Source organism: Phascolarctos cinereus, unplaced genomic scaffold (assembly GCF_003287225.1).
Source record: "Phascolarctos cinereus isolate Bilbo 61053 unplaced genomic scaffold, phaCin_HiC Scaffold_726;HRSCAF=1367, whole genome shotgun sequence".
NCBI classification, from domain to species: domain Eukaryota; kingdom Metazoa; phylum Chordata; class Mammalia; order Diprotodontia; family Phascolarctidae; genus Phascolarctos; species Phascolarctos cinereus.
In genome coordinates, this window is record NW_027556098.1 from 208,808,038 (window position 1) to 208,829,381 (window position 21,344).

Below are 21,344 nucleotides of genomic sequence, written 5' to 3' on the forward strand. Positions count from 1 at the left end.
CATGGTTTTTCTCTGCGCTATTTTGGAGTTTCTCCCTCTGGGATATCTTGAGACTCTATTCCTGAGGGCATTTAAAATTTACAAGGTTAGGCACTGCTTGGATTTCTTGCATGCATATCGGCTGCACTTCATTCTCAGTGCTATTACCAATTCCTCACCTGGATATATTAGTTACAGTAACATAGATTTAGAGGTAGAAGGGACCTCCTAGGATATCTAAGCCAAACTCTTCATTTTACACATAAGGAAACTGAAGCCCACAAAGGTTAGATGTCACCCAGATAGTAGGTAGCAGAGTGGAGATTCAAACCTATAACTTCTGGCTCCAAATCCTTGCTGTTTCCCTTGGCTTTGTTTTATGATTGTTGTCGATAACAATAGATTGCCATAGAAACATTGCCAGATCTCTTTCCTTTTATGTATGTCCATATTCTTCCTTCTGGTTTCATCTATAAATGCTTTAGGAGTGATCTTGCCTAGGTGGATCTCACACTAAGTTTTCTAAAGGTTCATTTTTTTTTTACCAAATTGATTTTCACTATTTTATGAGGCATATTGTTCACAGGATCATAGCTTCTAAGGTTCCTTCTAGCTCTAGAATTGTCTAATCCAACCCTTCATTTTGCAGATGAAAAAAAAAATGAATTCCTGAAAGGTTAAGTGACTTTGCCACAGGTCACAAGGTATTAAATGTCAGATTAATTTGTATCAGAATCTTTTGCCATAATACCTATTGAATTATCTAACCCTCCTCTGCATTTTTAATTTTTACTTTATTTTTTAATGACCAAAAATCTATTTTCTCTACCTCTACTGCAAAAACAAAACTTTAGTTAAAAATGCATAGCCAAACAAAATAAATTACCATAAATTGGCTATGTTTAAAAAAATGTCTCATTCTGCTCCTTGTGTCCCTCACCTCTCTGTCAGGAGGCGAGTCTCAGGTTTCATCATCAGTCCTCTAGACTCAATGACCAAGTGGTCATTCTGCATTTTTTTAAAATGAGTTTATAATCTGTCTTGACTCTTTTATTTCTCCATTTGATATAAAGATTAAATGATTTTTCCTTCTAACTTGGTTTCTCCATTGATCTAAAGGCACGCAGAAGATTATTCCAAAATGACTACTCGTGCATATGATTGGTGATTTCCTTTTGGTTCAAATATAGACTACTTCTTTTTTATTTTTAAGGTGTCATTTAGTGTCTGACCCATTTAATACCTTCAAATTCTCTTCTTGAAGAAAATATATACGAGAATTCTACTTAAAAGTCTAAGTATTTATCTTCTTGCATCCTTTGATTTTGAATGTTTTCAGTAACTATCTGTCTGTCTCACCTTTATATTTATATCACTAAAGATCAAGGTATATTTTGACTTGACTTAGTTTGGAGGATCCTGTAAATTGTACAATTTTTCTATTTCTTCATCTTCTGCAATTAATGTTGTTGCATTTGCTACGTGTACCTTCATGGTGGCTTGTTTGTATATGTTTAACACAAATTGTGCAAGGAATATGACCAAGTATCCCATGAAATGACATTCCTTGTTGCCTTTGGATGATATGGCATAATAAAGCCATTCAAACAATTTCTCTAATTTTTTTTCCAGGAAAGTCTGTGAGTTGCCCTTCTATTGAAAAGTAACTATTTAAATTCTCTGGACTGACTTACAGGAAAATGTTAATATGAACATGTTATATCAACCTCATTGGTCATTGGACAAAAATCATATATATAAGATCACTATTTCTTACTTGGTGGTCAAATATCTTTGTTACTGTTTTCTTGCTTAGTTGTTTTCAGTCATGCCCAACTCTTTGCAACCCTTTTGGGATTTTCTTGGCAAAGATACTGGAGCAGTTTGCCATTTCCTTTTCCAGCTCATTTGAGGAAAGCTGAGGCAAACAGGGTGAACTGACTTGCCCAGGTTCACACAGCTAGGAAGTGTCTGAGGCCGGATTTTAACTCAGGTCCTTCTGACTCCAGGGCCAGTGCTCTATCTACTCCACCACCTAGCTGCCTCTGTAGAAGATCATTAGCAATTAAATTAATGTCGGTATATGGACTAAGAACTGTTTGAATTCTAGTGACTTTGACCTCCTTTTTCTCCACACTACTACCATGAAGTACTGAGAGACATTTTCTATTTTTTTAATCCCTTGAATGGGTTAACCAGAACTCCCAGTTTATTGCCTTGTAGAACATCTCTGTACTAAGACTGGTCAGACAAATTGATAGATCCTTTATTAAGCTCCTACTCTGTGCCAGACACTGTGCGATATCAATAAATGCATAATGACAATCCCTCCCCTCAAGGAGTTTATGTTCTCATGGGGGGTGGGGAGACAACATGTATAGGGGAGGTAGAAGGGAGCAGTGAGGTTTGTCAGCAGTGGCAGATTAGAGATTCCTGGAGAGTTCTGCAGTGACTCAGATCAAAGCAAAATAAAACCAAGGCTGGGCTATCAAAGCCAAGAGGAGATTTTAGGGAGGAGGCCAATTTTCCAGTGGGGGGGGAGTGGAGATGAAGTCCTACAAAGAGATGGCACACCTAGACATGGCCAAGATATGCTGGATCTGTACTTGAAGCTTTTTCCCATTCATTAGAACATGTACTTTGGGGGCATAAACTTTGGGAACCCTCAAACATCTTCAGCACATAACCAGGTATCAGAATAATACTTCTATATAAACTATTGCTATAATCTTCAAAGAAACAAGACATTGTCTCCTTGTAGAACATCCATATCATTCATGAATAGAGGCGATAGAGATCCCTGTGAAAAGACAATTCTGCAGTATTATTATTATGTTAGAAGTGCCTCCTTTGTGGCTCATGTGGAATTTTGTTTTGCATGACAGCATGTTTGTAATGGATTTTGTATTTACCACCTCATTGGGTGGAGGGAGAGAATTCGGAACTAAAAATTTATATTATTAAATGTAAATATATGAAATATACATTAAATATTATCATATATTAAATATATGATCTAAAATATAATAAAGACAAATAATAAACATAAACATATGACATGTAATGCATATATGATAAATATCTATAAATATATTATAATAAATATATTAACAATATATTATTATATACTATATTGTTAATAACAGCACAAATAATATATAATATTATTTAATTATAATTTTATAGTTTATATTTATTATAAATGTATTAATATATTATTATGAATAATAGTATTATATTATACCATTATATTATTATGAAGGTATGTTATGTATAATTGCCATACATTATATTTTGTTATAAAATTATTGTATTTATCCTAAAACTTTTTATTATTCTATAGCTCACATTTATATAGTGCCTACTGTGTGCAGGCACTGTGCTAAGTGTTTTACAAATATCTCATTTGACAATGATTTGTTGCTCACAACAACCCTGTGAAGTAGGTGCTATTATTATCTTATTTTACAAATGAAGAAACTGAGGCAAACAGAGGTGAAATGACTTGCCCAGGGTCACACAACTAGTAAGTGTCTGAAGTCACAAATTTGAATTTAGGTCTTCCTCGCTCCGGGCCCAGCACTCTGTGCTCTATGGCGTTACCCAGCTGCCGAATTTTAAAAAGTGCCCACAGTACTTTCAAAACAGTATACATCTTTATTTATTTCGAGTATCTGTCTAATTGAGGGTCTTGAATGTAGCTGGCACTGAAAAATATTCTGTTTTTAAGATTTCAGGCAGCTGGACATTCATTCCAAACCTTAGGGCTTGACAAATAGAACAGTTCAGTCGGGTGCTGTGATCTTTAACACCTGCTAATTTCCCTCTTAACAAGGAGGGTACACTCTGTCATCCTGGAGCTGCGGCAGCTGCAGCAGCCAGTGGAGAAGGGGATCAGGCTGCTACCTGGGCACCAGGAAGCAGGAAGTAGCAAATGCTTAAAACTCTACATCCTTAATCAGAGAATTAGATAGGTTTCCTGTGTAAGCTACCTCCTTGGGTTTCATGGGTCTTTGGAATCTGTGAGCAGGCAAGTGCAAGGAAGCAGCCAACCACTCAGACGTGGAGCTGTCAGGGATAGATTTTCTCAGATGGCTGTTTGAGAGAGTGAGCTCAGGCTTTCCGTTGTTTGTCATGAAAGTAGAGCCCAGAAGAAACCTGAGTCTTCTGCAGAGGTCAGGCCTCTGGCTAGAGGCGGAGCTGGCAATGAATGCGACCAGTGCAAAAGCCCCGTGAGCCCTTGGTGGTCATAAAGATCTTGACAGAAGGATCCCCCTAACTCAGGAGTTCTTAACCAGGAGTCCATAAACTCTTTTTAAAAAATATTTTGATAGCTTTCTTTCATTACAATTACTTACCTTTAGAATTCTGTGTAATTTATTTTCTACATTTTAATTATTTCACAAAGGGTTCCATTGGCTTCACAGACTGCCAAAGGGTAAGAGCTATCCTCACTTCTAAGATCCTAAAAGGGAGTTTCCAGAATTCTAGAGATGTACATGTTCACGTGTGTGTGTGTGTGTGTGTGTGTGTGTATGTAGTACACATGCTAATTCTCCTCATCAAGAATCAAACCCAGTTGCTAAACACATCAGATTCTACTCTCAGAGATGCAATATGATACCATAGCTATGCTGGACTCCATTTCTTACTTAAATAATGAATCCCTTTGAAGTTCTCTAAAGAAATAAATGTGCTCATGTATAGATACCATCTGTAGCTATAATTTAGTACAGCCTGTCCTAGATCTAATACTTAACAAGGAAAAGAAGAAAAGACTTTATTAGTTTCATACAGAAGGAGAGCCAAACCCCTCCTCTGCCTTCTAAACTGATTTTGTTCCTTCTGCATCTTAGGCTAATGCATCAGAATAATAATAAAAAAAAATACCTGGAATAGTCAGGAAGTTCTAGAATCCAATTCAGGGTGGGGACATGGGAGGGGGCAATTTTTATATCTCTCTTTGTGCCTACAATCTACAATCTAGTCAAAGGATTTGATATGATCTGTAAACCATGGCCTTTGGACACAAGGGATATAAAAGACTACCTAAAATCCCCATGTGCATTTAAGTATGGAATTCAATACTCTTATTGCTGTAAATAACCTAAGCCATTCCTTGTGTGTATATGAGAAAGATTCCTTCCCAACTTAATCTAGCATATCAGGTTCCTTATGAATATGGTAAGGGCTCAGTCCTATATTTGGCAAGGATTAGTGGAAAAGAATGGTATTTTTCTGTTCCTTTGGACATCTCTCTATCTTGTGCTTGAATGCTTCAACAATCTTTGCTCAGTTCATTTCAGCTAATGTTTTCATGAAAAGTAAGAGTGATTTAGGAAATGTTTTGAAGGAAGAGGCCAATTGTCTTGTAAGAAGAAGAGAAATGGGATTGAATTCAAGTGGATTGTGAGATGATGTGATTGAAAAACAACACACATTTATTAAGCTCCTATTTTATATCAGAACCTGTGCTAGGTGCTAAGGATACAGGATAGAAATGAAAAAGTCACTGCCCTTTAGGAACTTATACTCTACTGGACTAAATAAAAAAGCATTAGAAGTTTGTAACTGAACTAATTTGTGAAAAACATGAAATATGAAGACTATACTTTGGATCTGATGCAAAATGCAAAGGAAATTCAGTAGGAAGTCCAGAAAGAAAGGGGATGATGTGGTTGTTACTATTTACATTTATGATGATTTAAGAAGCAGCATTTTCAACCAGTTCAGGTAGGAAAATAAGAGAGAAGGTACAAGTGTTTAAGAAATGAAATAGGTAGGACAGGAACCCAGACTTTATATCCTTTCAAAACTTGTCTCCTTGTGTCTGATTCTGACATTCTGACATACTGTGGTTGTTGTGTTCCAGGACTTTGTAGACTTAGGGCAGCTTGAGATAATTCCCATTCCACATCCCCCACATACACTCTTATACCACTACCAGGGCTGATGTGAGCCAGGACACTCATGGAACCAGTCTCTGGGCCATATAAGTTAACTTTGCTTTCTCTAGGTGGAGAAAGGGCCAACTATACATGGGCCATTTGGGCAAAAAGTCTATAAAAACTGTTCAATGGCTTTATAAAAAAGTTTCTGAGACTTTCCCCACTTATGGATCCTCCTTGTGGGCTGATTTTAGCTGAAGGAAATTAAATGTGTTTTGAGGAAAGTATTTTTTTCGCTGAGCCTTCAGGCTCTGGATTGTCCATTGTAGCATTTATGGTACCGCTTCTGGCACAAGTGGTGTTATGGGTGGAAGCTTAAACTTGGACTGAGGAAATCGAGTGGCTGTTACTCTGTCTGCTGTGTGACATTGGGGAAACAGGCTCCTTAAAAGTAGAGACAATATCTTATTTATCTTTATAACCCTTGAAGAACCTAGCCCACCAGTAACTGAGTATTCACTCAATAATTGTTTATTCATTGAAATCATCAGTTTTTTCTTTCATAATTTTTAAAAGCATAATAATGCATTAATCTTTGAGTGGTTGTAAGTCTTCCAAGGTCTTTGTGTTTTATATAAATACAATTAAAATGCTTGACCATTTGGGAAAAGTAGAGACAAATTCCAAGTTGCAAGTATTCAAGTGTTATAAAATCTACTTTTTGGAATATACAGGCTCTTTGCAAGCTCCTTTCTTTACCCTTTGCTCTTCAAAAAAAAATTATTCTAAATCATAAGATCCAGCTAACCTTTCTATTCTTAATGTATATAATTATGTATGCATCTAACGTATACTACCCTTCATGAACTCTTAGTGAAACTGGATATCTTTCTGTCCCTCACATGGCATTCTACCATCTGCCTCCATGCTTTTTGCATATGCTCTTGCTGGTTACTGGAATGTATTCCTTCTTCACCACCACCTCTTAGAATTGAGATTTTCCTTAAAAACTCAGCTCAAATGTCACCTCCAACATTAGGCCTTTCCTGGCCCCTCCACCGCCAGTGCCCCCACTCACCAATTTACCTAATGTTTATTTTACATACATTTTGCACATAGTTATATGTATACATATTGTCTCCCCTGGTAGAATGGAAACTCCTTGAGGTCAGGGACTATTTGATTTTTGACTTTGTATCCTCGGTCTAGCAGAGTGCTTGGTACATAATCAGTGCTTTCTAATGCTTGTTAACTGCTTGGTAAGGCACTTTTTAAGCCTTTTCCACTTGTACCCTTTTTTCATCGACAAAAGCAACTTGTTGAAGGAAAACTATTTTAAAAAAAACTATTGTATTCTCATAAGTTAAGAGTTTTTAAAATTTGGATTCATGGTCTGTGAATAGTTTCCAGGAGGCCTATAAAATTGGATGGGGAAAAATTACATCTTTTCATTAACCTTTGATGTAATTTGTATTTCTACATAATTTTATTGTATGCCTTTAAAAATAGTGTTTATGAGAAAGGGGTCATGGGCTTCAGCACACTGCCAAAGGATTCTGTAACACACAAAAAAGGTGAAGAACCCCTGTCATAAAGGTTCTGATCCTACCCTATCATCTTCTCTTGGAAAATCAGTGCTATATCTTCAAGGTAGTAGATACCTTCCTTTCCACTAGCCCTTTAAAATCAAGTTATTTCCTAGTTGTTCTTAGTCATTGCTGATTTTCTGTGGATTTTACTTTTGGGGAGAGGGAAGTGTGTTTCTTTGTGTGTGGAAATGTTTGTTATTTCAGAGAACCTTCTGAAAGAAGGAGGCTAGAGAAGAAAACTTACATATGATATGTACAATCAATGGAGAAATAGAAAGGTCATAAGTGTTGGTGTGAGATACCACCGTGAGAAAGATTTTGTGAATCGAAAATTCTGTTCCTGATCTGAGAGTCCTAAAAGAAAAGTTAATGGGGTATAGTAGAAGGAACCCTGGATTAAAATCCAAGAGAATCTATCTGCTATAATTGGCTATGTGATTTTTAGCAGGAGGGTGCTGGCGCCAGCTCCAACCAGCTCCAAGAGCCAATTGTTAAGTTTTTAGTGCAAGAATTTACACTCTGGAAATCAGCAAATTTATCCATTAGAGTTTGATTTATTATCTTGATGATTGTTTAAGCTTAAGAAAATGATGGAGAAAATGCTAATAATGCAGATTAAACTTAAAAGTGTATCTTGGATAATTCCTTCCCTCTCCCTGCCCCCTAAGTTTGTTGCTAAATATTTACCAGCACACCTCTAGTTTTTAGGGAGGCCTTAGAGCTCTTTTAAGAAACTTAGGACTTGGGGGTGGCTAGGTGGCGCAGTGGATAGAACACCGGCCCTAGAGTCAGGAGGACCTGAGTTCAAATCTGACCTTACACACTTGACACTTACTAGCTGTGTGACCCTGGGGAAGTCACTTAACCCCATTGCCTAACAAAAACAGAAAACAAAAAGAAACTCAGTACATTTGGAACACATCACTCTGGGCCTTACTTCATTAATAAAATTAAAAAGCTGGAGAAAGTTTAGGGACTTTTTTTCTTTGCATCCCCAATGCCTAGGAAATGCCTGGCACATGTTGCAGTGAATTGAATGTGGCTTAATAATTTTGTAGTTCCTTTCTAATCCTGAAATCTAGATTCCATGAAATTATGTACATTTTATTTCCTCAGAGTAGGGGCTGTCCTTCTCTGCTGCTTACAAACATATCCATGATTTCCCCTGGCCTTAAAAAAACAACCTTCACTTGATCCTACCGTCCCCACTAGTTACAGTCCCATATCTTTCTGCCCTTTCCCATCCAATCTACACTTGGTCCGTTTTCTCTCCTCTCACTCTTTGCTAAACCTTTTTTGCAATCTGGCTTCTACCCCTATGATTCAACTGAAACTTCCCTTTCCAAAGTTATGACTAATTTCTTAATTGCCAAAAGTAATGGCCTTTTCTCTATCCTGATTCTTCTTGATTTCTCTGTGCACTTAACACTGTTAGTTACCTTCTCCTTCTGGATACTTTCTCCTCACCAGGTCTTCTGTCTTCTGCTTCTCTTTCTATATGTCCAACCTGTCTTCTGTCTTCTTTGTTGGTTATTCATTCAGGTCATACTCACTAAGCCTGGATGTGTCCGAAGGTTCTACCTGACCTCTCTTTCTTTTCTCCTGCTATACTCTCTCACTTGGTGATCTCATTAGCTCCTATGGGTTCAGTTATCTCTAGGCAGAAGATTCCTCCACACATCCAACCTTACCCTTCCTCCTAAACTCCTGTTCCACATTGCCCTTTAGAAATCTTGAATTTGGATGTCCCATAGGCAACTCAAACTTGCCATATCCAAAGTAGAACGAATTATCTTTCCACCTCTTCTAAAATCCCTATTACTGTCTAGGGTGCTATAATCCCTCCAGTCATCCAGGCTCACAACCTCACCAACATCCTCAGTTCCTGTCACCTTACATATCCAACTGGTTTTCAAATCTTGCTGTTTCTATCTTCACAATATCTTTCCTGTACATTACCTTCACTTCACTCATACAACCTCATCCCCTGTCTCCTACGTACTAGACTTTTTAAACTGGTTTCTTTGTATCGTATCTTTGTGCCCTAATCCACTCTTCCACTCAGCTGCCAAAGGTGATTTTTCTAAAGCTTAGAAACCTCTGACATTTCATAGAGGTTTATTGACTCCTTTTATTTCCTTCCAGGATCAGATATAAACTCCTTTGGCAATTCAAACTTTTCATAGCCTGGCCCTTCCTACATTTCCAGTCTTCTTACGCTTTCCTCTCTTCCATATGTTCTATTCTAGCAACACTGACCTACTTACTAAGTTCCTCCAATAAGAAGCTCTATCTCTTATCTCATGGCCTTTGCCCTGACTGTCCCCCAGGCCTGGCATGTTCTGTCCCCTCACCTTTGTGCCTTTTAGTTTTCCTGACTTTCTTCAAGGCTAATCTCAAATCACTTGCTCTCTACACTTGCAGCTACTAATTCCCTCCCCTCTCAAAATGGCTTGCATTTACTATGCACATATCTTATATTTAACCTACAGTTTGCAAATTGCCTTCCCCATTAGAATGTAAATGTGTTGAGGGCAAGATTGTGTCTTGCCTTTTTTCATATCTCTAGAACTCAGCATAGTGCCTGGTACATAGTAAGCCTTATTAGATGCTTATTGACTTCATTCAAGTATCTTTATTTTAAGAGCTGTGTTTACAGAGTAAAGTAAAAAATGATTTTGTTCAAGGAACTGATAGAAACTGGGAGTATGTAGTTAGGAAAGGCTTTGGCCTGAACTTTCATTCATGCATTAAGAAAATATGTAACATTAAAATAAGTTATTTGTAGACAATATCACCTGAGATTCACTGGAAAGTAATTTGCAGAAAACTCAAAACCAAGAGTAGTACCTGAAAGATTCTGCAGTGCCTGAATATGTACCACAAAATTAATGTGTTATTCACTGAAGTGAATTTTCCCCTACTTTGTTTTAGGTTTAAAATGGAATTAATCTGACAGTTTCCTTTTATAAATCTTAGTGACACATATTTCAAGTTTGGAAAGCTCCATTAACTCTTTTCAGGCCACAAGGGTACTATTTAGTAAAGGGTTGCTTGGTTGCTACCAATAAAAATGAATTCCTTACTCACTGATACATTTTATGTGCATCATCTAAAAGGTGCAAAAGTATTCACGTCGCCTTCCCACCCTGGTCCATTTCTATCAATTTGTACATTTTTGCCTTGTGTTACTATAGCTTTAGGTCTACAAAAGCAGTGAGTTCTATGGCTTGGAGATTCATCTTTGCAGTCCAGACCTAAGGCCATTATCTCTGAGGCTGCTGGATGCTTCTTTGAAAGCTGTAATACTTCTTTTCAAGATGACATTATGATGTTCAATTGTGATCAAACTAATAAATTTATCAACTTAGATTATTTTTTTTCTGGTTGTATGTACATGGTGTGTGTAGATTTTAAACTAGCAATGCAGAAACTGAAAGTGTGTTTTCTCTGGCAGGCATTTGATATACTTGGAAGAGTTGAGGGATGCCTTAAGCTCCTTAAATCTGAGGGTTTAAGCCTGCCTGCCTTGGCAGTGAGGCATGAGGAATTACATCAAGAAATTAAAGACTGCACGGGGGATGCTTTGCAAAAGGGACGAGCTTTAATCAGCCAAGGAGATTCCTGCAGGTGAGTCAAGCCTGCTTCTTTCTCAATATGACAGGCTTTTGCACAGCTTCCACAAACCTGTTAAAAAAAACCTGGTGTGATTTTGTATATTTCGGATGTTTTGCTGCATAATGATATGGCTTAAAAGGATTCTACTTAAGTTAGGTCAGCCCCATTTCTGGGAACAGTACATCTCATCTAGGCTGGAAGCCAGCCTAGGAACCTGCAGACTGCTGTTAACAGGAGAGCTGTCTCCTGAAGATTCTCTGAGAGGGGGCAGAAGACATGCAAATAGAACAGCACTGGTTAATTCTTCATTAGATTTATAGATTTAGAGTTGGAAGAGACCTTAGAGATAGTTTAGGCTAACTCCCTTATTTGACAGGTAAGGAAATTGAGGCCCAGAGAAATTACTGTCCAAGGGCATACGGGTAGAATGGAACAGAATCCAAATTTTAATCTAGAATCTTTAGCTCCAAATCCAAATTCCTTTCCACTATACCATGTTGGTATGAACCCCACTTAGGTTCCTTCTTTATCTTCTTCCTGTACTTTATACTTTTTTAAGACTTTTCTTTATATTCTTCCTATACATAGGACTGTGGAAGAATTTTCTCATGAGATCCAATGAATACTGCCATAGTGCATGTTTAGAGGGGTTTGGGGTGGGGGAGAGGGAGAGGAATAGAGGTTCATGGTACTGGAATTCTCTATTACTCTTCACAAAGGTGGGTCACCAAGAATATGTCCAAGTACAAAAAAGGTCTGGAGGAAAAGAAGGCATGATTCCACCAGTGCAGCCTCAAGGCCAGATTCCCCACTCCAAGTGCAGCCCTTGAGGGCCACATGTGGCCTCAAGGCCTCAGGTTCCCCACCCCTGCAACAGTCAAGAAGGTAGAAAGAAAATTATAGAAGAAATTATATATTTATATATAATTATAAAAAGTAATTCAATCTTGCAAGTTTATTAAGCATTTACTATACATTGTTCTGGGTAGAGATACATAGATAGATAGATAGATAGATAGATAGATAGATAGATAGATAGATAGATAGATAAAGTTAAAATATGCTATGATCCTTGTGGAATTTATGACCTATTAGTGGATAGGGCACATACAGGGTATCCCAAAAGTTTCAGTGCAGTTTAAAACTTCAACATTATTTAGCACAAAATAATTATATGTACCTGGTAGTCCAACCAGGCAGGATTTTGCATGGACCCTCTCAGACTTGCCTTCAAATTATGGAATTCTCAATGGTCAGTCGCTCTGTACAAATCAAGTTACAAAACAGGTTACTTCTAAAATTTATATTAAGTATTCAGTTGTTCTCCCTGCTGACAGATCCAATAAAGGAACAGCAGTGAAATAATAAAATATTTTTCAAGACAGCAATGCACAGCAAAGCAACAAAAAAATCTCATCAAAATTTCTGGACAGATTATGATCTCATCCCCCTCCACACCAGTAGTTCTATTGTCAGATATAATTATTTTGCAAACTAACACCTCTAAGACTTACTGCTCCAAAAGGGAAGCTGTGGGCAAAGTCTATCTCTAGCTGGAACAAGAGGTTGGAACCTTCAACGTGCATAGTCTTGGTTTCCCCGCCACTGCTTTCCCACTTACCCACTCCTTTTACTTAAAAATCGTTCTTATACGGGATGGCTTAATGGTTATTCTATGGTCCTCTTGGATTTATAATCTATCAGTGGCTAGGGCACACACAGGTGTCCCAAAAGTCTTAGTGCAGCCCAAAACTTCAACATTATTTAGCACAAAGATTTTTGGGACACTATATTTAAATAATTATATGTACCTAGACAGGCAGGATTTTGCATAAAAGAAGAGGAGAGACATATTTGAAAATGAAAGTGATATAAATACAAGGTCAATATCAATAATTTGTCATTGTCTTGACAGTAGTTTCAGCTTGCTATTCATTGCTTGCCTGCCTGCTCTTGTCTCCATGCTGATCCTGGCTTGGTGTGCCTCTGGAACTACTTTCTTCTCCACAAAATCACAAACCCAGGAGGGCCATCTCCCCCTCTACCCATCATTTATTTTCCCAGAAGGTGTCCTTTCTGCCCAAGGTCACAGTTAGTAAATCACACAGTAAGAGATCTTTAATCCTCACATGATTTTCTGTCCTCTCACTATCCTGGCAAGCTTCCTCTGGATATTCTCCAAATTTTTCCAAAATCCTTTCTAGAATGCGCTCCAATTAAATATAATGATCTGGACATGGTCTGAGCAGGGCATGAGTACTGGGAATTATCACATCCCCTTTTCTAGAAACTATGTTTCTATTAATGCAACTCCAAAATCTCATTAGCTTTTTTAGTTCTATTTTACATTGTGGATTCAAAGTCAAGTTCATTGACTTATAATTTGAAGGCTTCATGGGGTTTTTTTTTCCATTTTTCAAAATTGGGATGCTACCTCTCTTCTTTTTAGATCTTTCATAGACCACTGGAGCATGGAACGCCCATTGCCTGTGTTCAGGGATGCTATTTCTGGACATCAGAACTTGAACTCTTTGCTCTCTTGCCATCGACTGTTTTGGATTTCAATTCCCTGCTAAATTCTTGTTTTCTTTCCTGTTTCAAAGATTTCTTTCTTTGATAGAGAAAACAGAAGTAAAATATGCATTGAGTAGTTCTAGCTTCTCTCTATTTTTTTATTCACTTTGAATATTTCTCCTTTAATATTCTTCTTATTTTGCAAGTTGTTTTAAAAAAAATCCCCCTCTCATTTTTCAATTCATTAGCAGCCTTAGCTCCTTCTATCATCACCACTCCAGACAATTATCTTTATGTGCCTCTCTTTTAATTATCAGTTGCTTGCCCTTGCTTCTATCTCTTATATATGTGCCTTCTAGTTCTAAATCTATGGTCCTATAATACTTTAAAAATATTATTTAAAAAAGGAATCTCATCAATTTCTTTGTGAATGTTCTCTCTTACCAGGATTCTTTTGGCCTTCTTTGCTTCTCCGCTGTACCTTATTTCTTTACTGTCCTGTTGACAAGTGATTTTGTTTGCAAAATTCAAAATTTAACCCAAAACTGACTCTCAATTTATAACAATCCTACAGTAAAAGCTATCACCTCACTGACAAGCTTTCTAAACTTGCATTTAAAATATTCTATGTAATGACTTCAATTTAGAACCTGTGACTGATGTCAAACGTAACCCAAATAGAAGCTAAAACAGACTCACACCCAGTGTGATATTAAGAGCTAGGACATTTTTTTTTTAGTGCTTTAAGGTTTAAAAAGTGCTCTATACATATTATCTCATTTTTTCCCCTCCCAACAAACCAAAGGTAGTTACTATCATCCCTATTTTACAGATGAGGAAAGTGAGTCAGCCAGAGGTGAGTGTTCAAGTTAGGAGTTGAACTCAGGTCTTTCTGAATCTAGGTCCAGTACCACCTGTTGTTCAGTCATGTCTGACTCTTCCTGACCCCATTTAGGATTTTCTTGGCAAAGATACTGGAGTGATTTGCCATTTCTTTTTCCAGCTCATGTTACAGATGAGGAGACTGAGGCAAACAGGGTTAAGGGACTTGCCCAGGGTCAGACATCTAGTAAGTGTTTGAGGCTGGATTTGAATTTAGGAAGATCAATCTTCCTTACTCCAGGGCAGGAACTCTATGCGCTGTAGCACCACCTAGTAGTCTCCTAAAGTATAAACAATTTCTGGTGATAGGTTGATTGCCAATATAGGGCTAATCTCATCATATTCACCTGTGTTGAGCCAATCACATGCTAGAGAGTAGCTTATTCTCCCTTTCTGGCACCTTCATCATTACTCTAAACAAATGGTTAATTTTTTAAAACTCAAAGTTTAGTATGGAAGTCAAGTTCTAATCCCCACATAGTCTGTATTTTTGAGGATGTTTTGGGGTTTGGAAATTCATGTTGGAGTATAAAAGGGCTTTTGTTTGACCAGGCATTCTCTCTCTTATTATCTCCTTTGCCCTTTCTCATCTTTATGGCCACCTTTCCTTTTATTTGCTCCTATAATGGGTCTTCAGTGACTTGCTTTAGGCTGCAGTTTGGGAGGAAGTTGAATGCTGATCTGGTCTTAAGAAAGAAAACGAAGAAAGAAATAGAAGGACATTTTAGGAAGCATAAATTAATGTTTAGTTAACTGGAATTTTGCTCTTCTTGGAAGCTGCCATTCTCCACCCCACTCCCAATACCAAACAATTCATCTTTTTGTATTTTTCTATGCTACATTTTTATTTACCTTGAGATTTTAAAATGCTTGGCAAATCTGGACTGTTTACTTTAATTTTGCAAAAGAAGCTAAGGGCAAGTAAAATGGTAACTTGCCAAAGGATGTATCTCGATTCAGAGGATAGACTAGAAATAGAATTCCATTAGAAATTCAATAGAAATCCATTAGTAATTGAGTTGAAACCCAAAAGCTTGTGATATAGTTTTCAATACTCTGCTTTGCCTGTGTGTGGTTTAATTCTCTCTTGTCAGTTGACATATATGCCTTAGGGAGTGTAGCACAGTACAATAATGCTGGTTTTTGAAACAGGCCTGGGTACTATTTCCCCTCATTAATTGTAGGACATTGGGCAAATGACATCCCCTCTCTTATCTGAAAGGCCTCATTCGTAAAATGGGAACAATAATATTTCCACTACTACTTTTTTTTGTGGTTTAAGTATATATTTATACATGTATTTTCATACACACTTAGCAACATAAATATAAGCAAGTGTCAGCTTCCAAATGGATTGTGTTGCAAAAGTTCACTTGTATGTCATTTCATACTTGGAACATTTCATAAACATAGTGTTATGCATACATGGGAGTTAGGCTACCAAGCTAGCCAAAAAACACCAGTGGTTAATAATAATAAATACTTGACTCATCATCATAGGTAGGAAATTTGGCCAAATAAGGAAATGGTTCCAAGTTGGAATTGCAAGAGAAGTGAGTGATAAGCTTAGAATCTGTAGCACAAAGGAAAAAGAGAGAACTTTCAGCTCTACATAAAAGAGCAATACATGATGTGATGATTGTTCAGTCTTTATAATGCAGGAAAGCCTATTAAAAATGTCACATTGTAGTAAGTCTTTTTTTTTGTCCCTGGAACACTTTTAATGCTAATATGGCTCTTCAAAGATATTAAAAAGGATGTTGCTTCCCACCTTCCTAAGGGTCAAAACCAATTTCCATGAGTTTGGCATAATATTCCTAAGGATGCAACTTTAATAATTGGGATTTTGTGCATTTCAAGAATGGCTGGAAATTATTTTGTAGTAGGTTGGTTCAATACTGAGCACTAACTACTAGGTTGTACTACTCATTAATTATGTGGCTATAGTCATTAAGTTATCTTTTTAGTTTCAATGTTACTTTCTCTGCAAAATGAGAACAATAATTATTTGCAATTTATAAAGCTGTGTAGGGGAATAATAAGTGATTATATGATGATCTATTTAATAACAATAATATCTTAAGCAATTTTTTTATGCTCATGAAATAAGTTAGGTTGCCATGTCCTACACAAACTGCAGGGCAGCTAGGTGGTGCAGTGGATAAAGCTCGAGGCCTGGAATCAGGAACACCTGAATTCAAACCCAGCCTCAGACACTTACTAGCTATGTGATCCTGGGTGAGTCACTTAACCCTGTTTGTCTCAGTTTCCTCACCTAAAAAAGGAGCTCACTTTCCGCGCTGCCCTCAGAGGGTTCCATACGGCGTTCTTCTCGGTTTCCGTCCTAACTTTAAAGGGAAACTTTCACAACGTCGGGAGCCCTAAATGTCTTGCAGATGAAGGAGGAGGATGTCCTCAAATTCCTTGCCGCAGGGACCCATTTGGGTGGCACCAATTTGGACTTCCAGATGGAACAGTATGTCTACAAAAGAAAGAGTGACGGCATCTACATCATCAATTTGAAGAGAACTTGGAAAAAGCTTTGTCTGGCAGCTTGCACCATTGCTGCCATTGAAAATCCAGCTGATGTTAGTGTCATCTCATTCAGGAACACTGGCCAGCGAGCTGCTGAAATTTGCTGCTGCCTCTGGCGCCACCCCTATTGCTGGACGTTTCACACCGGGCACCTTCACTAACCAGATCCAGGCAGCTTTCAGGGAGCCTCGCCTCTTGGTGGTCACTGATCCTCGGGCAGATCACCAGCCTCTGACTGAAGCATCGTATGTTAACCTTCCAACCATTGCATTGTGCAATATAGAGACTCCCCACATTGCCATTCCCTGTAACAACAAGGGAGCTCACTCAGTGGGTCTGACGTGGTGGATGCTGGCCGGTGAAGTCCTACGTACGTGTGGTACCATCTCCCTTCAACACCCATGGGAGGTTATGCCCGATCTTTACTTCTACCGGGATCCAGAGGAGATTGAAAAGTAAGAGCAGCTGAGAAGGCAGTGACAAAGGAGGAGTTTCAGGGTGAATGGACTGCACCTGCCCCAGAATTCACTGCTACTCAACTGGAGGTGGCTGATTGGTCTGAGGGAGTACAGGTGCCGTCTATGCCCATTCAGCAGTTCCCTACCGAATATTGAAGTGCTCAGCCGGCTACAGAGGACTGGTCTGCGGCTCCTACTGCTCAGGCCACCAAGTAGGTAGGAACTACCACAGAGTGGTCTTAAGTTTTACCCCAGGTGCTCTAATACTGTTGGGAAAATGCTGATGGAAAATAAACATTGGTTTCTTAAAGAAAAAAAAAGAGCTGGAGGAAGAAATGGAAGACCACTCCAGTATCTTTGCTAAAAAAAAAAAAACCAAATGGGGTCACAAAAGTTGGACATGACTAAACATTTTTTACATAATTATAACTTCAAATAGTATAAATCAATTTACACTATTTGAAGTTATATTTACATAAAATGTGGTAACTGATCAGCCCAATGGAAATATGCAGTGAGAATCTGAATTATATGACCACCTCACAGGATTCTTTATTTGCCCTAATTAGGATCTAACTGCAGTTCTATGAAAATGTTGCGGTTTGAAATACTAAGGGCGCTTGACTCCTGGATGCTTTTGCCTAGAAGTCTAATAGGAATGATAAGATTCTTTACAAATCCACAGCCTGGCTGATTTATCCTATCTCAATGTCATGACCTCCAGGGATAGGTAGCCTGACAATTAGCACTCCTAAGTTTACTGGGAAGGCTATGCAGAAAGGAGCTCAGCACTTGTGCCTCGTCCAAGGACACTCAGACTAAAGTGGTGACTCGAGGAATTGGAATATTTGTCAGGAGGCCTTTGTACTATCACTACGGTCATGATCCAAGCCTCTGTTCCTTTTCTTCACACTCCTGTATTGATGCAGCTCCGCTTCTTGTGACCAAATGGGTAACCAGCACCTTCTCAAACTTTAATACTATTCCCTACACACTTTCCCTGGGCTTGGCAAATGCTGTGTGCAAAATCCTTTGCACGTGCATCTCAAAAAGCAAAATGTCAAGTGTCTCATGGTTGCCCTAAGTGATAAAATAACATGAAATCAAACAAAACTGAAATGCTTCACTAAAGAGATATGGAAAGTAATCTTGGAGGTAGGGATGGATAAACCACTTTCCAAAATATTGTAATTTTTAAAAGTTTCTTTAAGTATAATAATAATAATAATAATAGCAGCTAGCATTTACATAATGCTTTATGAATATTTCATTTTATCTTCACAAGAACCCTGGAAGGTAGGTGCTATTAGTCTCCCCATTTTACACATAAGAAACTGAGGCAAACAGAAATTAAGTGACTTGCTCAGGATTACGCAGTCAGTAAGTATATGTGGCCAAATTAGAACTCGGGTCTTCCTAATTCCAGGTCAAGCACTCTATCTAGTATGCTACCTAGCTGCCTCTAAGTATGGGAAGAGGGTCTTAGAAAGGTACCATGACTTATTAAGCAATGGAAAATCTGGTACTTTTATTATTTTTAGCTTCTTCTTCATGATATTTAATAATTGAATAAGCATTTATTAAGCACCTACTTTGTGCCTTCAGGCACTGTGCTAGGTACTGGGGCCGCAATGACAAAAACTAAACAGTCCCTAACTTTGAGAAATTTATTATCCTATAAAAGAGAAATGATATGTACCCAAATAAGTAAATTAAAAGTATTATGTGAAATAAATACAAAGTAATTAGGAGCATACTTTTAATTGGGGAAATCAAGAAGGGTGTCTTGTAGGAGGGGACAATTGATGGAAGCTAGGAACAGAAAAAAAAAAGCCATTTCCATTCTTTAAATCAGAATACACAGACCCCCAAGGGATCCGTGGATAGATTTCAGGATTTTCCATGAACTTGGGAAAAAATTTACAACTTTATTTTTGTTGACTTCTCATTGAATTTAGGCATTTCCTTTAATTAAGAAATGTTTTTAGGGGTTGACTAGGTGGCGCAGTGGATAGAGCACCGGCCCTGGAGTCAGGTCCTGACCCTTTGAGTTCAAATCTGGCCTCAGACACATAACACTCACTATCTGTGTGATTCATTGCCTCACAAAAAAAGAAAAGAAATGAAACACTATTCTGAGGAGTCCATAGGCTTTATCAGACTGCCAAAGGAGTCCATCCATGACACAGAAAAAGTTATGAATTTATGCTTTAAATCAAATATATTAATATGATGTCTTTAAAAATTTGCATAGCCTTTTTGAAAATAAATATTTGTAATTTGCATGTTTCTCTGCCTTTCCTGTTTTCCTCTCTAAAATAAACTGCCAGTTTTACATAATTTTAATATATTTCATGTCATTCAGAAGGCATGCAATTCTGTTTTGGTGCACTGAGTCACACTAAATCATTCTGAAATATTCTTGCAATATGATATAATTATGATCAAGTAGAGAATTATGTTGAAGTTTCTGAGTAGATAATGCTTTTCCATAGATCAAAACTTTAACATTACTTCAATCCTGGCTTCAGGCTCACTCCACCGATCACTCTAAAGCCCTGAGCCTGAAAATAGGTTAAACATTGTCTCAGTACCAGGCAGGAGCCTACCGTAGAAGTCTATAGGGTCATGGGAAATTGATGATAGAGATGAGGGCTGATTTAGAGTAATGTTGTAGGAGTGATGATTTACAGAATGGGTACAATAAAGGTTTTTGATCCTGACCTCAAGGACCTCAGAGTCTATTTGGATAGATTGAATAACCAGACCCAAAGACTTGGTTCAATTAAGGGTTCAATAACTGAGCCATTAATGGTTCAATATCACCTAGGTAAGAGTTCTCTCTAGAAGAGTACTCTAGGGAGCTATATAAGAAAATATTTCATCTGCAAAAATAAAAAAGATTAGGAAAAAATAAAATTAAAATGATACATTTGATGAGCAGATCAAGGAGAGGAAACTTCAGAACACTAGGGACCCCATAAAGAACAAGACAAAGGGTGCTAAGGATCATACCATTTTTAGACCATCTATAAACATTAACTTAACTATTAGCATTCTAAATATAAGATTCTTGTCTAGTGACCCATTAATTGTAACTAAAAATCAATGGTCAGCAGTCAATTGCTGATTGTTATGACCCATTTCTGTCCCAGAGAAATGATATTAGAAACACCAGCTACATGGGGAAGTTCTCTTCCATTTGGGCTCCATGTGAGACCTTTTCCATGACAGCACAAATATCTTAAGCTTCACTATTTAATGCCTGCTTTTATAAAATAATCACAGAGTCATGGAACATAGATTTCTCTCGTTTCATCTTTCAATGAATCCTGTATGATTTCCAAAAACGCCAAGGAGACACTTTGTTGGAGGCAAGCCTTTTAGTTGACATGATAATGCAGTAAATGAAATTACTTTTGACATTCAACAAATAATAAGCACAGTAAGTTCTTGTATTCTTCACTTTTTCAGGCAGTTCAATTGAGAGGCATCATGGTGTAGGTAGAATGCTAAATGTGTACTTCAGAGGACCTTGGTTCAAATCTACCTCAGACACTTACGAACTGTGGGAAATCAGCAAAATACTTCTCTCCTATCAACCTCAGTTTCCTCATCTGTAAAATGGTGATAATTGTACCTATTTCACAGCATTGCATCTCAAGTGAAATAATGCATACAAAATGGTTTGCAAATCTCGAGATGCTATATAATTTTCTATTACCGTTATTCACATTTATATTATTATTAACACATCCATAATTATTCAATTATTATTCATATTATTAATCGAATATTAACAAAATTTAATAATTACTAATAAACATTAATTAATACAGATACTCATTAATTAATATTAACAATCACATTATTGATAAGTA

General features: G+C 37.5%; 1 protein-coding gene and 1 pseudogene across 1 annotated transcript in view; both read left to right on the top strand.

The window, feature by feature from the left end:
- The window catches only part of CCDC141 (coiled-coil domain containing 141), a 272,693-nt gene that overhangs the window by 127,211 nt on the left and 124,138 nt on the right, over positions 1-21,344 (top strand). Inside the window, 1 exon segment of the mRNA XM_078146957.1 lies at positions 10,914-11,086. Coding sequence (XP_078003083.1) covers positions 10,914-11,086 — 173 coding nt within the window.
- LOC110211626 (small ribosomal subunit protein uS2 pseudogene) lies at positions 11,114-17,735 on the top strand (annotated as a pseudogene).